A 20,761-nucleotide genomic window follows, 5' to 3' on the forward strand; every position below is an offset into this window, starting at 1 on the left:
CTAGGTTTGTGGTATGGAAGATGCTTTGGAAATTTTATATCACTATGGTCTTGGGTTCAATATCTCAAGTATGTGTAGCTATTAGTTACACATGCTAATTAGATGTGTAACTTATAGGTACACATGCTAACTGATTGAGTGATTTTCGTTTCATTTGTCAGGGTATTGAATTGGCATGATCTTGAGGCGTTATCTAGTCATTATACATTGTTATTTAAAAGGGGGGAAAGCAAAATTATTGGATTATTGTGTAACTTCTAGGTACATTAGCTAAATGGATGTGTATGTACTAGTTAGACATGCTAATTAGATGTGTATCTAGTAGTTACACATGCTAAATTATGTGTAACTAGTAATTCTGTCACAAACATTCAATCATTCTGTACCCTGCATTAGTCATTTCCATAGATCATCTTCTTAATGTGTTATTTATGTCTATGCTGACATAAACCCTGACTCTCACTTTATCAACTACTGGAATATCATATTGAAATTTGCATCTAAATATAGAACTTGATTAGAATTATTTATGTCTATGTTGACATAAACCCTGACTCTCACTTTATCAACTACTGGAATAACATTTTGAGTAGACCTTGCAGTTAACATTTTGAGTTAACATTTTGAGATATGTGAATTTTGAATTATGCATGGTTTGGGTTTCGAGTATCCCTAGTTTATTTAGCATTAGTGAAGTAAGATACTACTCTTTTTAATAGACTGAATCATGCCATATGTTGTCGTTGCCACCTCAGAGGTAAAAGCTCAACCCTGTTGACTTAATCATTTGTCCTTCATATGAGATGATAATTCTTGAAAACCACATTTTAGATCTCAATTACATGCCTCAAACAATGTATAATAATGATGGGATATGTTATAGTGGTTATATTTATGAAATTGAGAAAAGAACATCAAGTCCTAGTAGTAGGGAGTAGTAGTGGATGCAGATTAGACTAATTAGATGCAGGTTATACTTATAGTTACACATAATAATTAGATGTGTAATTTCTAGTTACACATGATGATTGTATGTGTAACTTATGCTAATATGCATGTGTAACTATTGTTTACATGTGTAACTACTGATTACACATGCATTTTGTTTTCCTGGGTTCATATCTATACCCTGCTGAATCAGTTGTGTGATCATTTTTTGCGATATTAATGTGCTAGCACAAGGTTCCCAGGTGTTTGTATTATTCTGCCAGTATAATTACTGTCTGAAGCTTTACTTTCTGTTGCTTAAAATGTCCTTCGTCATCGATAATATGAAAATGGCTTAGGTACATCTAGACTAGCGCTGTAAAACGTCTTTCTGTTAATACAGTGCTAACAACGTCTTTCTGCTGAAGCAGTGATATCTTAATTAAGAGCTTCTCATTCACTTGCAAGGTTAACTGTATTATTTTATGACTGGTAATTGCTTGATAATCACCTCTCTTTTTTGCTAGTGTTATTCATTTAGAGATGGATTTGCTGATTTTATGTTGACATATCTAAGTCAGATGCATGTGTAACTCCTAGTTACATAATTCAGATGCATGTGTATCTGCAAGTTACACATGTTAATTAGATGTGTAACTTTTACTTACACATACTGATTTTGGGTACACATATCAATATGTATGTGTAACTCCTAGTTACACTAGTCATATGCATGTGTAACTGCTAGCTACACTAGCCAGATGAATGTGTATCTCCTATTTACACATGTTATATGCATGTGTAACTCTTAGTTACACAACTCAGATGCATGTGTAACCGCTAGCTACACTAGTCAGATGCTTGTGAAACTGAAATATACATTGTTTTATGTACTGTTCATTTTAATCGTATAAATACTGATTGCTTGTTGTTATATTTCAGGTTTTAGATAACTTCATAAAAGCTAATTGCTTAAACGTGGTAATGGTCTCGCTGGAACTGGATTTGACGCTGAATACACAAGTCAGATGCATATGTAACTCTCAGTTACACTAGATAGACACATATGTAACTCTCAATTACACTAAACAGATGCGTGTGTAACTTCTAGTTACACATGCTAAGAAATTATTGTAAATGAATACTAAAGTAATAACTTTTTTTTTTGTGTTTTTTTTTTATGTCTATTTATTTGCATATATATACAAGTGTAACTTTGCATTACACATATCATAAGGATGTGTAACTTCTGGTTACACATGCCATATGCATGTGTAACTTCTGTTTACACCTTCGCACTGTATTTTAATAATTTCGGGCCTAGATTTAATAATTTTGGGCCTAGATTTAAATTTTATTTAATTATGGGCTTGACAATATGCATAAGGGTATCAAGGTCTTTTAAAAACTCGGGGCCTAGATTTAAACTTTTTTTAATTAAGGGCCTCATATTATGGGTTATCCATGGGTTGGGCCTGAGCCTAATTTTCCCATCTTTAAATTATCTGTTGACAGTTGTAATAGTGTAGGGTTGTTATGTAACAGAATCTGGTGCGACTACTTGTGTAGGAATCAGTCCATGATTCTGTTTTGGTAAAAGGTGTCTTATTGAAGAGCTCAATTTATGAAAAAGACGTAACTGCTCTCAAAAAGGAGGATCTTTATCAAATTTGTCCGTCTTGACTGCATTCACCAGTTGGAATTTTTAAGGAGGCCGCTGATTCTGTTGTACACGAGGAAGGAGGTTCGTCAGGTAAAGTGGGAACTTCTAAACAGCCTTTCATAGAACGAATCTCAGTGCAAGTTGATAACATCATGTGGATATTTGAGATTTTGGGAGAACAAAAAATGGCCTAAGAGTTCGTCAATCTTTGGGCAGAACAGGGAGCTTTACTGGCAATGCATAAAATTGTTTCACCGATGGTCAGGTATGAAGTTAGTCGGATTTCAGCGTCACTGTTCATTGCATTTGGAAAAGGTATGCTGCTTTGCCCACCAGAGTCTAGATGTGGTGTTTTCCAGTCGTGGTTTAGGCCAATGTTGTCAGACCATGGTTACAGAGATGCAATAAGGACCTAGATGTAAAAGTTTTGGAGGAATCCATGGGGCAGGCATTTCTTTTGCTACCAATGAAACATCAACACATGTTCTTCATGGAGTGGTTTAAATCTTATTCTAAGCATGGAGAAGAGTGTCCTAATCTGAGCTCGGCCTTTCAAATTTGGTGGCGTCGGTCTTTCTTAAGAGGCTACAAATCTTATCATACAGTTGAACTAGAAGCACCAAAAACATGATAGTTATCTCTCCCTCGTTCTTCTCTAGTCTTTGTTATTTGTAATATTGTATAACTAGTATAGTTAGTTTTCTGGCTTCTGTATTTGGCATTATGCTCATTTTACTGATCTGTGTGGAATTGAGAAAAAAAAGAGAGCTTGTCATAAGATTGAGTTCAGTTAGCATTTGTGAATTGAACAAGTGCACACTACAATTCTTTTTGAACTCTTTCATTAGAAATTCTTATTCGTCTGTGTCGTTTGGCATCATTCCTAATTTGAATTTTAGTTTTAGTTTCGGATTCAGATTTGAATTTAAATTCACTTTCAGTCACCAAATATTCAGATTTGCACACCACAATGTTTTGCCGCTAACAATGTTTTAATGGCAAAATTTCAGATTTGCTTCGTATTCATTTAGGTGATGAATCATTTTATGTCAGCATAAATAGATATTGGGACAAAAGTTATATGTTGTCGGCGATAATTATTTCTGGGACCAATTTTTTCTCCATCTTTAGAAAACAATCCTTCTGTGACTACAATTTGTTCGGATACTAATAGTTCTAACGGCAAAATCCTCATTTGACATGCAATCATTTCGGAAACAAACTAGTTTTGTCAGCATAAGATGCATTCAGGGACCAAAGTTTCGAATTGTTGGCAACAAGATATTTGGAGATTGTATTTTACCTTTGTCGCTAGAAACCACTTCTGTGATCGAATTATCCTTTGTCACTAGAAACCACTTCTGTGACTGAAATAATTCGTCACAAAGAAATATTTAGAGGCAGAGACAAGATTGGTCACTATATTTGGTCACAAAAAAAATATTTAGAGACGGAGACATGATTAGTCACCATATTTGGTCACAAAAATTTTCAGTGACAACTTTAAAGACTAAATTTAGCGTTTGTCGGGAAAAAAATATATATGGTGACCAAAAAAATATTCCTCCCTAAACACTAGATTTGTAGACAAAATTTTATTGATCACATAAACTTTTGTCACTAAACGTGTGTTTTGTTGTAGTGTCATAAATTCAAGTCTCCTACCAACGGCTAACCACATCATGCAAACTCAATTGCTACCAGCCCATGTCCACCACAAAATAGACAAGATTGCAAGAAACTTCTTCTGGGGACATGACAAAGCAACAAAGAAATGCATATGATTGGTAAAGAGAAACTCAGTCTACCAATAAAACTAGGAGGACTGGGAATAAGGAATGCTAGGAAACATAATTTTGCGCTGCTAGGAAAAAGGAGTTGGCAGATACATGCTAAGCCAGATACAATCTGCAACAACATGTACAAAGCCAAATACATGTCACAGAAATCGATCTTGAGAAGAATTCCATCACCACAAAATGCAGCAAGCCCCGCTTGGAAAAATCTAACAAAAATTTCTCCTTTTGTGCAGGAAAATTATGCAATACAGATCGGAGATGGAAACTCAACTACAATAAATGAGAACTGGATTCTCATGCATGCAAATCAACCATCTTTGGGACACACTGGCAGCAACTTGGTTAGTACATTAATTTTTCCACACTCTTTTAATTGGAACACTATTTTGTTGGAACAGATATTCCCAAGAGACATCAGTAATACAAACAGAGCCATGCATATTCCAAATTCCCCTTCACCCGATAAACCAATTTGTCCCCATGCCAAAAAGGGACAGTAAACGGTTAAGAGTGGATATGAGGTGCTTTTACAAGCACACCCCTCATCAACCAATCAACCTCAACATGCTAGTACCAACCACTCGGAAAAACGGTACAAAACCATTTGGAAAGCCGACTTCCCTCAAAAACTAAGACTTTTCCTTTGGAAAGTCAGCCATGATGGATTACCTACGTTTGAAGCTCTTCACTATAGGCACATAATCAACACCAATAGGAGACAGTCCAACATTTCCTTTTTGAATGCCCCATGGCCAAAGTGGCATGGGAACTTTTATATAGACATGCCAACAGTGATGCACTACAACACAATGTATACAATGGCATTGTACTACCAATACACCCGCTACCAACTATCATCAGGCAACAACAACAACAAAACAGGAGAGCAGCAATGCAGAACAGGCAGCAAGGAGGAGGAACAACATCAACCCCAAAACTACAGCCACCAATAAATTTCGAGGACTTCTTGAAAATACATGCACACAAAAAGGAGTTCACATTGTGTTGTTTCATGATATGGAATATTTTGGCTGGCGAGAAACGCTAAGGTGTACAACAACAATATCCAAACACCACAACTCCATATTTCGGTGTTGCTGAGTCAAGCATACAAATGGGCTACACAACATTACATATTCACACAACCTGTAGCAGGCAACAACAAAGAAGAAACACTGCGACCATATGGATAAAATGGAACACACCACCATCAGACTGGATGAAAATCAATACGGATGCAACAAGCAAGACTGACATACAAGGTGCACCAGAGGCAGCATGAGTTGGATGGATATGTAGAGATACACAAGGCTCGGTTATCATGGCTATGGCAGCACCAATTGGCAAAACAACGTCACTGGTGGCGGAGACATGGGCCTTGCTCTTAGCAGCCAGGATGGCAGTTACCAAATAGTGGCACAACATACACTTCGAAATAGACTCGGCAGCTTTGTTGAATCTAATTGTGCGGGAACATTCAGAGGCTCCATGGAACATTCAAACTATGCTGCATGAAATACGAGACCATTTGCAAAAACTACGAAGATATGTGATTACACACACGTACAGGGAAGGTAACCAGACAGCGGATGAACTTGCAGACTTTGCGGCAAAGAAACATCTGCAAAACGGAAACGGCGGCACCAACAATATATCGACAAACATTTGGGAACACACCTGTCCTTATTTTCTCAATGTAATTGTAATGAATGACTTAATAGGGACCCCTATCCTAGAAAAGTTCTTGTTTAATAAAATAATGGAAACTTCTTACTTTCAAAAAAAAATTGAACTTTTTTTAATATTCTTAACTCCAAGTTCTTCTTCATATGCCAACAACAAATAAACATAAACACTGCCAACACGTATTTTTTATGCTAAGATTTAGATTCATGTGCTAAGATTTAGATTCATGTGAAGTAAGCAGAACAAAGTATAGGTAATGCTTATTAAAACACCTACTAGTTTCTAAAACTTTGGCATAAATGAGGAGTAATGTTTTTTTTTAACAAAGAAAAAATGAGGAGTAGTGTTAATGCCATAGTTAGAGGTACTACTAGGGCTTTCAACAAGAACTATCTACCTTTTGGTAAGGTTAGTCCACACAAATCTAAATTTGAACACACAAAAATAAAGCTTTAGTTTAGTTGTGTTTTGGCATTTATTTTTTCGCGGTACAGAAAGAAAAAGTCAGAGTCGAGATAAATAAGAAAAGCTCAAAAAAAAAATTAAAAAAAAAATTATCAGTAGTTTACTATTTTAATATGTACCAAGTTTAATCACAACAGAATTCAATTACAAAATACAATAAAATAACATTCATAATCTGAAACTAACAATAAAATATGCATATAAAAATTATTAACATATGATATGGGCTGTGTTCATACCATTAACGCAGAAAAACATCAATGTGCATCATCAAAATATTAATCCAAATATACATTTGTTTTTTTTGTTTTTGCTTCCTTTTTTTTTTTGATATCATAATCCAAATATACATTGTGAATATCTATCATATGCATTGTCAATATGCATGTATTATAGAAATATTAGTAACATCTATCATGAATAACACGACCAAAAGAGGTAATGAATATTCTACCAGAGAAGCTTGAATCTTGGAAAGATTGCTCATTAAGTTCGAATGCTCACACAGAAAAGTCTATTGAATAGATAAATTTGTCTCCCACAGAAATATCTATGAGTTTTGTTCCGTCTTTTGATAAATCAAGGTGAACAGGAACCAATTGATACACCAGACTTATATTCCCGAAGAACAACCTAGTAATATCAATCACCTCGCAATAATCTTAATCGTATGGTAGAGAAACAAGATATTGTGGAATCATAAACGATGGGACGAAGATGTTTGTGACTACTTTTTATCTTGCCTATCGGAGATTAAATCTCGAGCAAATCCTAAAGAAGATAGTACTTAATACGATAAAAAACAACAAGATCAGAACATGCAAATAAAGAGAAAATAGTTGGGTCTGGCTTCACAATCCCAATGAAGTCTTTAAGTTGTTAACCTATAATGGTTTTAGAAAAACCTAGGTTAAAGAAGAATCGACTCTAGTCGCAACTAGTATCACACAAGAGGTGTGGGGATTAGGTTTCCCAAGTTGCTAGAGTTCTCCCTTATATAGTCTTCAAATCAGGGTTTGCAATCAATGTTACCCTGGTAACAAAGCACAATATTCACCGTTAGATGAAAACCTGATTAGACTCAATCTAATATCTTTCAACCGTTAGATCGAACTTAGATTGTTACACACAAATGAAAAGTGACTTCATTTAGATATGGGTAGCCATACCTAAACGTGTATACCTTGTTGGCTCAACAACAATTAACCAAAGTTAGCCATATGAACACTTTCATATCAACCTTGTTCATCTTAACACAACTAGTTAAAATGACTCAAATGAAACTAGCTAGTTCTAGAGTTGTTCAATTGTTTATATTCTTGTAGAAGTATACAAGAGACAATTGAAGCAAAATCGATTTTGATTCACTCGAATAAATTCATGAACATTAAAAGATATCATTCCTTATTTTATAAATGTATTAGTTCATGAACAAAGTGATTTTAGAACATAACCTACTCAAGTATGTAAACGGGTACGCATACCTAAGTGGACGGACTTAATTTGGGTTCGCCAGTATCCAAACGGGTACGCATACCTTCCAAAACCAGTTGAATTTCCGGACATGAACTTACGTCGGTACGCATACGGGTATGCGTACTAAGTTCCCGGACTTTCATTAAACCAAACAGTACGCACATGGGTATGCATACTATGGTTCCCGGACTTGAAATAACTTGCAACAGTTAGCATACAAGTATGCATATTGTGTTATATCTAATCATAGTTATTGTTCTAAACTCCCATTTCAACCATTGAAACATTCTTGGAAGACGACAATAGCTGTCTCACACAAACTATTAGCTTAAAAGCAATTTTCAAATGATCGATATATCAATACGAAATATTCCGAGTCTACATCAAATGACTGTCTCACACAAATCATGTAAGATGTTACCATGCGATTTTCACAGGATCATCTTTTGACTTTCGTCAAGAATATAAGATGAACTTGGTTAAAGCGAAAGCTTGCCAACACATATTTCGAGAAATATGTAAGTGAGTTAAACTCAACTCGAAATATCAAATGTGTATAATCGAAGTATATATATCTATACGACTTTTGTCTCAAATAGGAGATATATTAGATAGACTTTTGAGTGATAGATGAGTTCAAGTCTCCACATACCTTTTGTTGATGACGTTCCACAAGCTTCCCTTAGTAGTCTCCGTCTTTAATCGATGAACCCCGTGAATTCTAAAGCTCAACTACACTTTCTATCCTAATCCGAGACTTATCTATAAGTAGACTAGAAATCAAGACTTATAGTTTTGGAAACTAAACTTGACAAACAAGCTTGAGATAGCAAGCTTGCTAGTTCGACCGAACAGTGCTCTAACAATATCGACTTACGGATTAGTGGTAAACATATTTTTATGTATATCATATGAAAATCTGTGTGACTCGTGAACCGGATCGGTATGCATATTCTTATGCAAACCATTCTTGAACTGTAGTTACGGAACCGGGGTGAGTATCCAAACCGGTACGCAAGCTTAAACATTTTTGTGTTCCTGAACTCGGTAGCATTTCAAAACTGGTACACAAACCGATTTAGTTCTATGAACTCCGGAACCGACGACAGTTTTACAGTTTCCAAACCGGTACGCAAACCTTAAAAGTTCTAGAATTCTGGAACTTAGGTTTGGTGTAAAGTTTGCAAACTGGTACGCAAACCTAAAAAGCTCTGTGAACCCCGGAACTTGGTTTTGGTTTAAAGTTTCCAAACTGGTATGCGTACTGTGACTGAACCGACTCACGAACTGCTATGTATTTGTACTCGTACATTTAATAATAATGTCGATTATATTTTCAAGTGTGTTTAAATTATTTCTTCGAGATAATTAGCATTTGATTAATTATATATAAACACTAGACTTAATTGATCACATGTTTATGACTCATAGTTAATGTCTTATGTGTTCATGAAAATGAATATTAAGTTTTTAAGTTCAAACCGGCTAGTTTCGGCTAACCATGTTGAACATAGTCTTTGTACATGGTTCGGTTACCGTATGATCACCTAACCAGAGTTTATATCTTGCTTATGTAAATAAGAGTCAAAGATTCATCTAACGGTGGACCTAAAGCAACCTATGCTTTGAATGTCTATAAAATGGAAACTCTAAAAAACTAGGATCTTTGAATCCTGACACCACTTTTTGGTGTGTCCTAGTTGTATCTAGTGTCATCCTCTCCAGAAACCTTTTTGGGGTTTAACGACTATAAAGACTTCATTGGGATTCGTGAAGCCAGGTCCAGTTATATTTCCTTGATAACTCGAGTATCCTAATCTTGATTATTTGTAGAGCTTGCTCCAACGATCAAGATAGATAGTAATCATCAAAGTTATCTTCGTCTCAGGCTTTGTTGATTACACTGGCTTGTGAGGTGAATAATAATCTAGGCTACACTTCGGGTTGCATAATTTCGGATTTTGAGTATAGGTAGACTTTTGTCAAATTGATATCGATTTCCATCATCTTGATCATACGTTTCGATCGTTGTCAGGAAGTCTATTATATGAGCTTAATCTGTAGGAGGCAGATTTGGCTTAAAGTCTTCAATAGAGTTGAAGAAACTCTTAGTTGGTATGACGTCATCAATTGCGCAGAGTCCTGCTGGGATTCAAGAGGCGTAATAAGCGCGACTCTACCTTAATCGATGGGATACCTTTTAGTGATCAAATAAATTCCAGTCCGAAGTTAATTGGTATAGTAGGCTAGTGTATGTAGTGGCTTAATACAGTTTGGCGTTCAATCTGGATTACGTCCCGTGGTTTTTCTGCATTTGCGGTTTCCTCGTTAAAAAAACTTCGGGTGTCTGTGTTATTTCTTTTTCCGCATTATATTGTTTATTTTTATAATTGAAATATCACAGGTTGTGCGTTGATAAATCATTGTAGAGATATCCGACCTAGTTTGTTGGATACCGCTTGATTGATTCTTGGACATTGGTCTTTGGAACCGTCCAAGTTATCTCCTTGTGATTAGGTTCACATATTCAATTTTGTAAACGTTCTAATCACAAGAGATAGAGATATAACTCTAAGATACGATTCCTTCATTAAGTTTAACTCTCGGAGTTGTATTGAGTTTGTCCATACAGATTGCCTAAGAAAAAAATGATGGTGTATTTTGGTACCCCCGCGTTTTCACCCATGCATTATAAATAGAGAGGGGATACCGTCACACTCTTAAATTCACCCTATCTCACATTTTGGGAGGTTATTGAAAAAAATTAAACGGTAGCGTATTTGAAGCTAATATTTCGGGGATATGCTCGCCTTATAGTGATCTATGTACCCCACAAATAATGAGCACATTTCGAAGTACCAAACCTCACCATCAGCTGATCTTGATTTTAACAGTTTGAAAATTCGTTGATTTTTGATGGTTGATATTCTAAGTAGTAGATACTGGAGTTATACATTTCGAAATATCTTCGGTTTTTGTGAGTATGTAGAGATTTGTAAGACGGACATATTCCCAAAATAATTGTTTCAACTACGCTAATGTTTTGTTTTTGAAAAGATTAGTGTCCAAAGCGTGAGATGGTGTAAAAATAGGAGTGTAAGGGAATCCACCGTCAAATAAGTAAGGGTATATGTGAAAAAAGAACTCCAAAAATTGGAACTTCATTTATCTAATGAGACTATAAAATTTCTGAATTCTGTCTTTATAATACGGACAAAAGGAGTATATCTTTTGACCAATAATGAAATGTACAAACCAAAAAAAAAAAAAAAGGAAGAAAAAACCCCATGAAATTGGGATATACCCAAATTAATAACTCAATAAGACAAAATAGGGTCATTTGGAAGTAAAATCCAAAGCCTCTTAGTCATATATTTTTTGAAAGTAGCTTAGTTACCATGGTTTAACTAGTACTAATCAACCTTTTTAGTTTGATTAATTTAGTTAGATTAATTAGTTGAATTAAAAGGTATGAAATCTTGTTTTGATTCGATTGAACTTTTTGAATTTTGTTGGAAGATTTTTGAGAAAAAGATTTTGTTCTGAGAATTTTTTTATATTTTTTTGTAAAGGAAATAAAACCACACTAGCTAAACAGTTCTAATGACGGGATTGCACAGCTGTTTCATGGTTTCATTCTTCAAATTACAAAAGAAATTAACACTTTCAATTATAACAGTATGAAAAGTTGGCATGCTTGACTGAAAACAACATGCCGATTAAGTACTTTCAGAACTCAGCCCATGAACAGTCTACATGCTCTACCGAAACAAAGCATGCCGACCAAACTTAGTCAGCACGCTCGACTGAAACAAAACATACTGACCAAACATTATTTTTTCGGATTTATAGTCGTCATGATCGAAAATTCAGTGCACCGATGACTGTTTATTACTTATTAATCGTCATGTTATTTTTACAAAATCATGACGACCAATAATAAAATTGGACACAGGAAAATTTATTTTCTGGGAGTTATTAATCGTCATAGTTAAGCTTTTCAAACATTAACGACTATTCATACTACATCACTAGTCGTCAATGTTTATGGATGAACACTATGACAACCCTGTGAATGTTACTTTTAGAAGTAAGATGCTTTAAAAAGTCGTCACGTTATTCATCCTACAATCTTAACGACTGAAAATAAATATGAAAAGTCATCATGTTCGACGAAGAGATACCATGATGATCGTATTACTGCAATTCAACAATTTTAATTTTTCCGACCTAATATCCATTTAAACAACAATACAAAGTACTCGATAAAATTTTAAAGAATTAATTGACGATAAAAAAATTTCTAATCGATCAATTTCTTTTCTTCATTTGAAACCATGAAATATAGAGAAGGAGAAATCTTTTCTTCATTTGAAAACGATGAAATATAGAAAACGAGAAATGAACCAATCATTAGATTGATGATAAAAAAGAAAGACGAGAATGAGGTATGGATCTAAAACAAAAAAGGAAATAGTTTTAGTTATTATTAGTTTATTACGGAAAGAATAATTATGTAAATTTATACGCCTTAGCGCACTATTATGGGTGATAACAAATGGCATACCTCAATCTGGGTACACTGGCAAGTAAAAAAAACTGCGACATGGTTTTCCTCTCTCAGACAGTTTATCCAAAGATGATTTGATCTGATCTGATCGTGGTTTGTTTAAACATAGTTGTCCGATAGTTGGGTTTGACAGACCCAAACTAAACCAGCCTAGCTAATCGTAAGACCCCTTCCCGTTCCAAAAAGAATCTCACTCTGACGTTTTAGAGGTTGACTTTTGATTGAAATGAGGCTGTTGAAATGATTTCTTTACCCAGTAGTAGTATGTTGTGAAGAAGGTTCCCTCCAATATAAATTTAAGAACAAGAAATGCCACACAGTTTCCGAATTGACCAATTCAAACATTTATAGTAATACTTAATCAAAATTGCAGCTAACTAAAGTTGATACTAAATGTGCAGTATTTATAGGTCTGCATTAGTTGAGTTGAAACAACTTTCACAAACATCATTATCATTCTGTTCAATAGCCGCGTACATACATTTTTAGAAGACATAGAGAGAACCAAAGTAAAGATCATCTAGAGGATCGGAATAATGGATACAACAGGTATCGTATTTTTTACAGTATTTGGTACCTTACTTGTCGCAGGATGGGGTTTGATTCTATATGGTTGCATCAAAAGTGGTTGTAAAGGAGGCTGTAGTGGACCTACTGGCGGTGCTGGCGGCGGCGGTGCCGGTGCTGGCGGAGGTGGTGGTGGCCGTGGTTGTTGAAGTTTAAATGAGTTCAGCGTGCAAGAGCCTTTCTATTTCGAATTTACATGTACATCATTCTGATATTTACCTAGGAGGCGTCTGAACTTTAATACACCATCTAACCGGATTCCTTCCAACCAAATAAATATTCTCCTTTAGATATTTTTATTCTCTTTTTTCTTTGTTTTTTATATTTTGTTTTTGTATTTTGAAGCATTCCTTTAGTTATCTGATAAATATGAAATCTGTTTTAATTCGTTTCTGAATTTGCCTACCTCAATTTTGGAACTTCACACTGCGAATACAAAAAGCCTTGCTAGTTGGTAGGCTGGTGTAAATTAAAGGAACGTCCAAAACCGCCCTCTTCGATTGGAAGTTTTTTTGGGGTTCAGGGTTCCATAACATTTGAGTAAGACTCACTGTTTTTGAAGTGTCCGTCACCCTCTGTTAGATTTTGAGGTTTTGGGATTATCCAAAACCTCGGTTTGTCTAAAGTTTTGACCCACCGGAATAAATAAAGCTTGTGAACAAGACAAGTAGTAGTCATTTGCACGTAAAGTGCTATTCAACGGTTTACTGCTGACTTTGACTCGACTGCCGAAATGATTTAACATGAAGTAAAACATCTGTATTCTATTGTAGTAGAAACTAAAAGCTGGTAGTAGCGGCAAACAGAGGTTCTTACTCAACCTAGTTATGATCAGTTCGGAAGTTGGCTATCTTTTAAGCAGAAACCTACATCTCTATGTAGTGTGCTCGTACAAGATTAAACGGAGTTTGAACGGAAAACAGTAAACTCTGCGGTAGCAGCTACTAAGACTTCACTAAAATTTGTTGGAACAATTGCCGAAATCCGTCTGCAAAACAATCACAATCATAAACCAAACAAATAAAAATGTTATGGCTGAGTCACGATCAGGTCGCTCTTTTTAAGACGTTTCACGGCTCTGTCCAAGATTGTGCAAACAGTTCTTCCATGTCGCGTCGTCCCCAGGATAAAACAGCCGAGTATATCTCTTTCACAATCACTCTTGCACTTTCAGAGTATGTGATACTTGTACACTTCTATTTTTGCTCAAAATCAAATCTGTAGAAAACAAATGATAACCATTCACTAGATTTCTTTCTCTCAAAAAATCATTTTCTTTCTTTAAAACTCCATAAACATTAGAGAAGAAACTCTCTCTTGTTTTCCAACCAAAACTGATTTTTGTACTCAATAATATCAATAATTAATGATACTTAATTACCCCAAAGATAAACCCATTAACTTCCCTAAATAAAACGGTCAAGGAATTAATAAGAATAAATTTCTTTCATAAAGATAATTATGACTATTAAAATAAGTTTTAATAATAATGAAAAATGGAAATAAAATTTGGTTTTAAATAATATATTTCCAACAATCCCCCACTTATATTTTTAAAATATTGAGCAAGATATGTATAACAATGTACATAAGCAAAGGTATCTTTCGATTTTGAACCTTTACATATTGTTAGACTCTCAAAAAATCTGACCATAGAGTGAACACAGGTCTTTGAACTCTGGGAGATAAAAAGATTGTCTAACACACACACACACAACTATACTAGTGTAAAGTCTAAAGCCAGCACATTACGGCCATGTGCTTGAATCCCGGTTTATTGAATGATCTAGAGAATTACCCATATTCTCATAGAAAGCGGCCACACTTTCACATCCATATAGGTGAGTCTATCAAGAATACTCCTGTAGCTAAGTATTCCTCTCTAAATAGAGATATAGACATCATTAAGAGTTTTAGAAACAAAAACTCAACCTTATCTCGCTTCAGGATATCATGCGCGGGATGAATTCTCAAAAGCATGATTATGTGTCTACATATTATCCGTGACTTAGCCTCATTTGAACCTACATTTTGGGATCTCCATTCATAGGTAGGGATTGCCTTTTGAATCTACTTCAGGACTCTTGAGTTATAGGTTGGGTGTCCATCACAAACAATTATGTTCATATCATTTGTGAATCGTTATTGCCTTTAAACCTATTTCTAGGTGGGTATCCATCACAAATGACTCAATTCTCAATGGGCATCAACATCATCCCATAAGATGTGTTCACACCTTCTTATTAATCCTTTCGTCAAAGGATCAACGATAACTCTTTTCTGACCATATATAATCCATTCTCATAGCATCAAAATAATATGTTATTCGATCATTGTATATGTCGACTCTACTGTTGTAATTAACGGTTCTCAACTCTTGCAATAGGCGTGGTACTATCACATTGGATTAATATGTCTTTTCTTCCTCTATTTATTAGAGGATTGAATCGCTCCATCCCGTAGAGGTTCTCTGAATAAATTTCTGATCAGCTTCACAATATCCATAAAGGATTTCTGTAAACATTTTTAGATATCGTATTTCTTGGTTTAAGGTTCTTTTCAGACACCTTATAACCTTCTCAAAATTTTACCAATTTTCTATAGTAGGATTGATAAGTTTGAATACAAAACCCCCACTGTGGAAGCAAATATATTACACCCCCACACAAAAATAATAATAATATATATATATAGTCGATTAGATCACGTAGCAAAGAACACATACCAAGCTATCATACTCATGTCTAGTGCAATCATACACAATCTCAAAAGCACAAGCACTAAAAAAAATGAGTAAAACTAGTTTATAGTCAGACTGTATATGTTTCTATCTTTTTTTAATTTCATTTTCTATTTTCATTGAAATGAAAGAGATCCAAAGAAAGAAAAATATTCATTTCAAAAACATACACCATCTTCACTCAAGTCTTTCATATCAAATAAAAAACTAAGCATGTTCTCGGTTTCATTTTCATTCTAAAAGTTAGAATAAAAGTTCAACAAATCACTTATGCATACAAAACAAAGAGTATTGTGCATTTCACTTCATCAATTCTGAAATCATTCGGATGAATCAAGTAAAACAATTTATTTATTTATTTTAAATTGTTTTAAGGTTGTTTTCAGAATATAGATGATAATTTATCTAACTTATATGCTTTCTTTTATTGTAGAAACTACACAGTTTTCCATGTTGGTTTACATATATTCTCATCTTTAACTTACATAAAAGTATATATTTCTACTTATGACTATAACAAATCATACATCATAGAAATAACATCAACAAAACAAGCATGTAAGTTAATTTAGCGACATGAATGCACGTGTCAACGATTTTCTGTTTGCTTTCCTAAAAACAATAGGCTCATGAATTTATCGTTCCAAAGATTAACCTTTTAAATAACAAAGTTACTTTCTATGAGAAGTTATCTTCCAAATTATAAGCAACAAAATGTTCATGACTAAAATTTAGTCTCACTATATATGCTTTTCTAGGTTCATTCTTAGTGAATTACTTGTCACCTTCATTTTTTCTAGTTCCTCTAATTTAAATCAAAGTTCATAAAACATAGGGTATAGAACCCCCACTATTTTTGACTCAAACAAGAATTTCAAAAAAATATCCAAAGGTCCCAAAAAACTGTGAAATACTAATGAACCAATGATCTAAACCCAAAACGTTTTGCACAATATAGAGAATATAACTTCAAACAATTTACGTGAAATCAATATTACCTAATTCACTACTCAAAAATCATATTTGATATCAAGACAAGTTACTCTAAGCATCTTTATAAAATTATCAAATACTTTATTTCATCCAATATCATTGCAAGTTGCGTGAGATTTGAAAATATGCATACTTTTATGAGTTAGGTAAGATTGCATACATGTTACTCAAAAAATTCTCCAAGTTTATAAGAAAAATATAACATGCTCATATTCATCACTAACTCATTTATTTCTTAAAAGCATGACAAAAAATCATATTTCAAATATTCAAAATTCAATTCATGTTATGATAAAATTATAATATCATATTCAAACATTTTATCCATAACCTATCATTTGTAGTAGTGCAGTGATCAAATTCAACAAATTTCTAATTTCAATCTTGTTAATAACAAGATAGGCGGAAACTAGAATTCATTCTCATTTCGGAAGTATGAACATCTTTAACAAGATTGTTCTTCTCAAAGTAAGCTTTGAGATCGTACCAATACCAAAAATCCTAGTGATGTGAGTATATCTCAACACCACTTTCTTTCAAGCGATTTGGTTCAACTTTTGAACCATAACCTATCAAAACAAACATGGTGTAAAACACCAATATATAACAACCTCTCACCGTATCCACAATTCACATTAACTTAGCTTTAAGAGCGTTGTTAATAACATTTGATATCCTTTCAATGTCGTGCAAGAATAACAAATAAATTCATAATTAATATTACGTTCATTTCTTGGTGAGAGTTGATATTTTCATTAGTTTTGACTAGGTTTCTAATTATTTCGGTTTTGGGTTCGTATAAAATTTCATCTCATAAGTTCCAAACTTATATGAGTCACATGTTTATTGTCATACACAATAATTCTCAATATGTTGTTTCCCTAAGATTTATTCTAAGATTGAACAATCAATTTATTCAACTTAGAATGCCATTGTTTGATCACTACAATAACTGCAAATAATTTATTAAATATACCTCAATTGCTTTTAAAGCTCAAATGGTTATAAACCATTGTCCGCTCTTTGCGCACCAACAAACAAATCAGAAAATCCATTGCTGCACACATCGATTAATCTCCCGCAATTTTTATTTCATTGGAAAATAAAAACTTGCTCAAGTAAGTGAATTTGCACCTGTCACAACCACTTACATGTAAGAATTTGAAACCAGAAATAGGTAATTTATGCACTTACATAATTACTTAAAAATGAATCAAAATATAATACTCCAAGTTTCTCTTTAGTGTCAAACAAAGATTCAAAGTTATCTAGTTATAAAATCGTACATATATTTATAACTTTCTACTAAGCATATTATCAAACACATATGATGCGTTTGATTTCTAACAATAATCTTCTTTTTCATTACCATAACAAGAGTATAATGAAACAAAAACCCAAACTTATTTTTAATGTACTTTATTACATTTTTCCAATCTCAAGTATCATGTCTTATATTTTGAACAAACATACACAACTATTTTGAAATCACCATATCTCTCAATCTAAATCCAAAAAGGAAATTTCAATATGGGTTTCGAAGATAAGTTAATGATCTAAAACTTTCATGTTGCACACAAACCCAAAGTATCAACACAGAGATCAGAAAAACTAAGTTAATCAATACTAAATTTCTAATCATCAGAAAATTTCAGCAACATTATTCGGTTTTGTAATTTACTCTAAAAATGCTTTACGAACTCCAAAAATTCTGAAATTTAACGTGAGATATCCTTATGATGTCTTATACACCAGGTAAAAATTTAAAGACCCAATTACTTTTCGTTAAAGAGATGCACATACAACTCTACAACCTGTTAAAAACGTTCATTTATCTTCAACAATATTTTTGAATGCTAAAAATTCATGAAAATGATATCAACCATGTTACAATCCTAGTCCATCGATATTAGACGTCAAATTAATTTTAGCTATTAGGTTACCTAAAATCTCAAGCATCAATATAAGATCGTCAAAATAAATTATACTGTTAATTTATTCAATAAACAAAATTAACAATGATACTTATCGCGTTTCATCAATCGTTTTTATTTTAATCTGTATGGCAGAATAAATCGTCTTAAAATTATTGGAACAATTGCCGAAATCCGCCTGCAAAACAATCACAATAAAAAATCAAACAAATAAAAATGTTATGGCTGAGTCACGACCAGGTCGCTCTCTTTAAGACGTTTCGTGGCTCTGCCCAAGATTGTGCAAACAGTTCTTCCATGTCGCGTCGTCCCCAGGATAAAATAGCTGAGTAAATATCTTTAACAATCACTCTTGCACTATGAGAGTATGTGATACTTGTACACTTCTATTCTTGCTCAAAATCAAACCTTTAAAAAACAAATGATAACCATTCACTAGTTTTCTTTCTCTCGAAAAATCATTTTCTTTCTTTAAAACTCCATAAACGTTAGAGAAAAAACTCTCTCTTGTTTTTCCAACCAAAACTGATTTTTGTACTCAATAATATCAATAATTAATGACACTTAATTACCCCAAAGATAACCTCATTAACTTTCCTAAATAAAACGGTCAAGGAATTAATAAGAATAATTTTCTTTCATAAAGATAATTATGACTATTAAAATAAGTGTTAATAATAATGAAAAACGGAAATAAAATTTGGTTTTAAATAATATATTTCCAACATATCAGCTTAACCACAAATGGTGTTTCATTACAGCTTTAAAGCACAAACGAGAGAGAAGAGAATCCTAAGCTAAGGACGAATGTGGACTAAACAAGTGTCCCACTAACAGGGGTTGTCGACGATCCATACCAACCAATAAGAATAAAACTATTTAGGCACACAAGGAATTATCGGGCACCCCCGTAACTAAGAGGCACATGACAAATACCTCCCCCAGAAGCAAATCCTTGTCCTCAAGGATTGATTTAGGAAAATGATGTGATATATTCTTGGTGTCTTCCCAAGTGGAATCTTCATTAGTAGCATTGGTCCACCTAATCAGCAGTTGTGGAACATAAACTCCTCTTCTGATGATAGTTCTGGTATCCAGAACAGCTGCAGGGATTACCAGGATTTGTCCATTTGTGTCCAAAGATGGGAGTGTGGGGGAAGGAGTGATGGAGTTACCCAGTTGCTTCTTGAGCTGTGAAACATGGAAAATAGGGTGAATTCTGGCCTCTGGTGGAAGATCTAACTTGTAAGCAACATTGTCAATTTTCTGGAGAATGTTCAATGGTCCATAGAATTTGGCTGCTAGCTTGAGGTTTCTTCTAAGAGCTATAGAAGCCTGTCTGTATGGCTGTATATTTAGGTAGACTTTGTCACCCACCTGAAACTCCCTCTCAATCCTCTTTTGGTCAGCAAAAAATTTCATCCTCTCCTGGGCATGGTGAAGGTTGTCTTTTAACAGTTGAAGAGCAGCATTTCTTTCTTTCATGTATTCAGCAACATCAGAAACTGCAGTGGTAGCTGAAGAGGGAAAATCCAAATGGGTAGGTATGTATCCATATAAGGCCTGGAAGGGACTCATCTTCAATCATGTGTGATAATTTGAATTGTACCACCACTCTGCCAATGGAATCCACTGGTGCCATTTCTTTGGTTGATGGCTGCACATGCATCTCAAATAATTCTCTAGAAAAGAGTTGACCCTTTCAGTCTGGCCATCTGTTTGTGGATGATATGCAGTGCTTAGATTCAGCTGAGTGCCAAGAGCCTTGAAGAGGTCCTTCCAGAAGTGACTAGTGAAAATCTTGTCCCTGTCAGAAGTAATGGATGTAGGTAGTCCATGCAGCTTGAACACAGTGTTGATGAACTCTCTTTCCACAGAAGAAGCTGTGTAGGGATGATAAAGGCCAATGAAGTGGTTGTACTTGGTTAACCTATCCACAAT

The 20,761-nt window shown here is 34.2% G+C and overlaps 1 protein-coding gene and 1 pseudogene across 1 annotated transcript; one reads left to right on the forward strand and one right to left on the reverse strand.

Annotated features, from left to right (window-relative positions):
* Nucleotides 1-727: 727 nt before the first annotated feature.
* On the forward strand, nucleotides 728-3,221 carry LOC113306399 (annotated as a pseudogene).
* Nucleotides 3,222-18,911: 15,690 nt separating this feature from the next.
* On the reverse strand, nucleotides 18,912-20,398 carry LOC113306400. Its single transcript, XM_026555343.1, has 2 exons — nucleotides 19,757-20,398; nucleotides 18,912-18,998 (listed from the first exon to the last, which is right to left on the reverse strand). The coding sequence occupies exons 1-2, from the start codon at nucleotides 20,396-20,398 to the stop codon at nucleotides 18,912-18,914; spliced, it is 729 nt and encodes a 242-aa protein (XP_026411128.1).
* Nucleotides 20,399-20,761: the final 363 nt, after the last annotated feature.

Source organism: Papaver somniferum, chromosome 8 (assembly GCF_003573695.1).
Source record: "Papaver somniferum cultivar HN1 chromosome 8, ASM357369v1, whole genome shotgun sequence".
Taxonomy (NCBI): domain Eukaryota; kingdom Viridiplantae; phylum Streptophyta; class Magnoliopsida; order Ranunculales; family Papaveraceae; genus Papaver; species Papaver somniferum.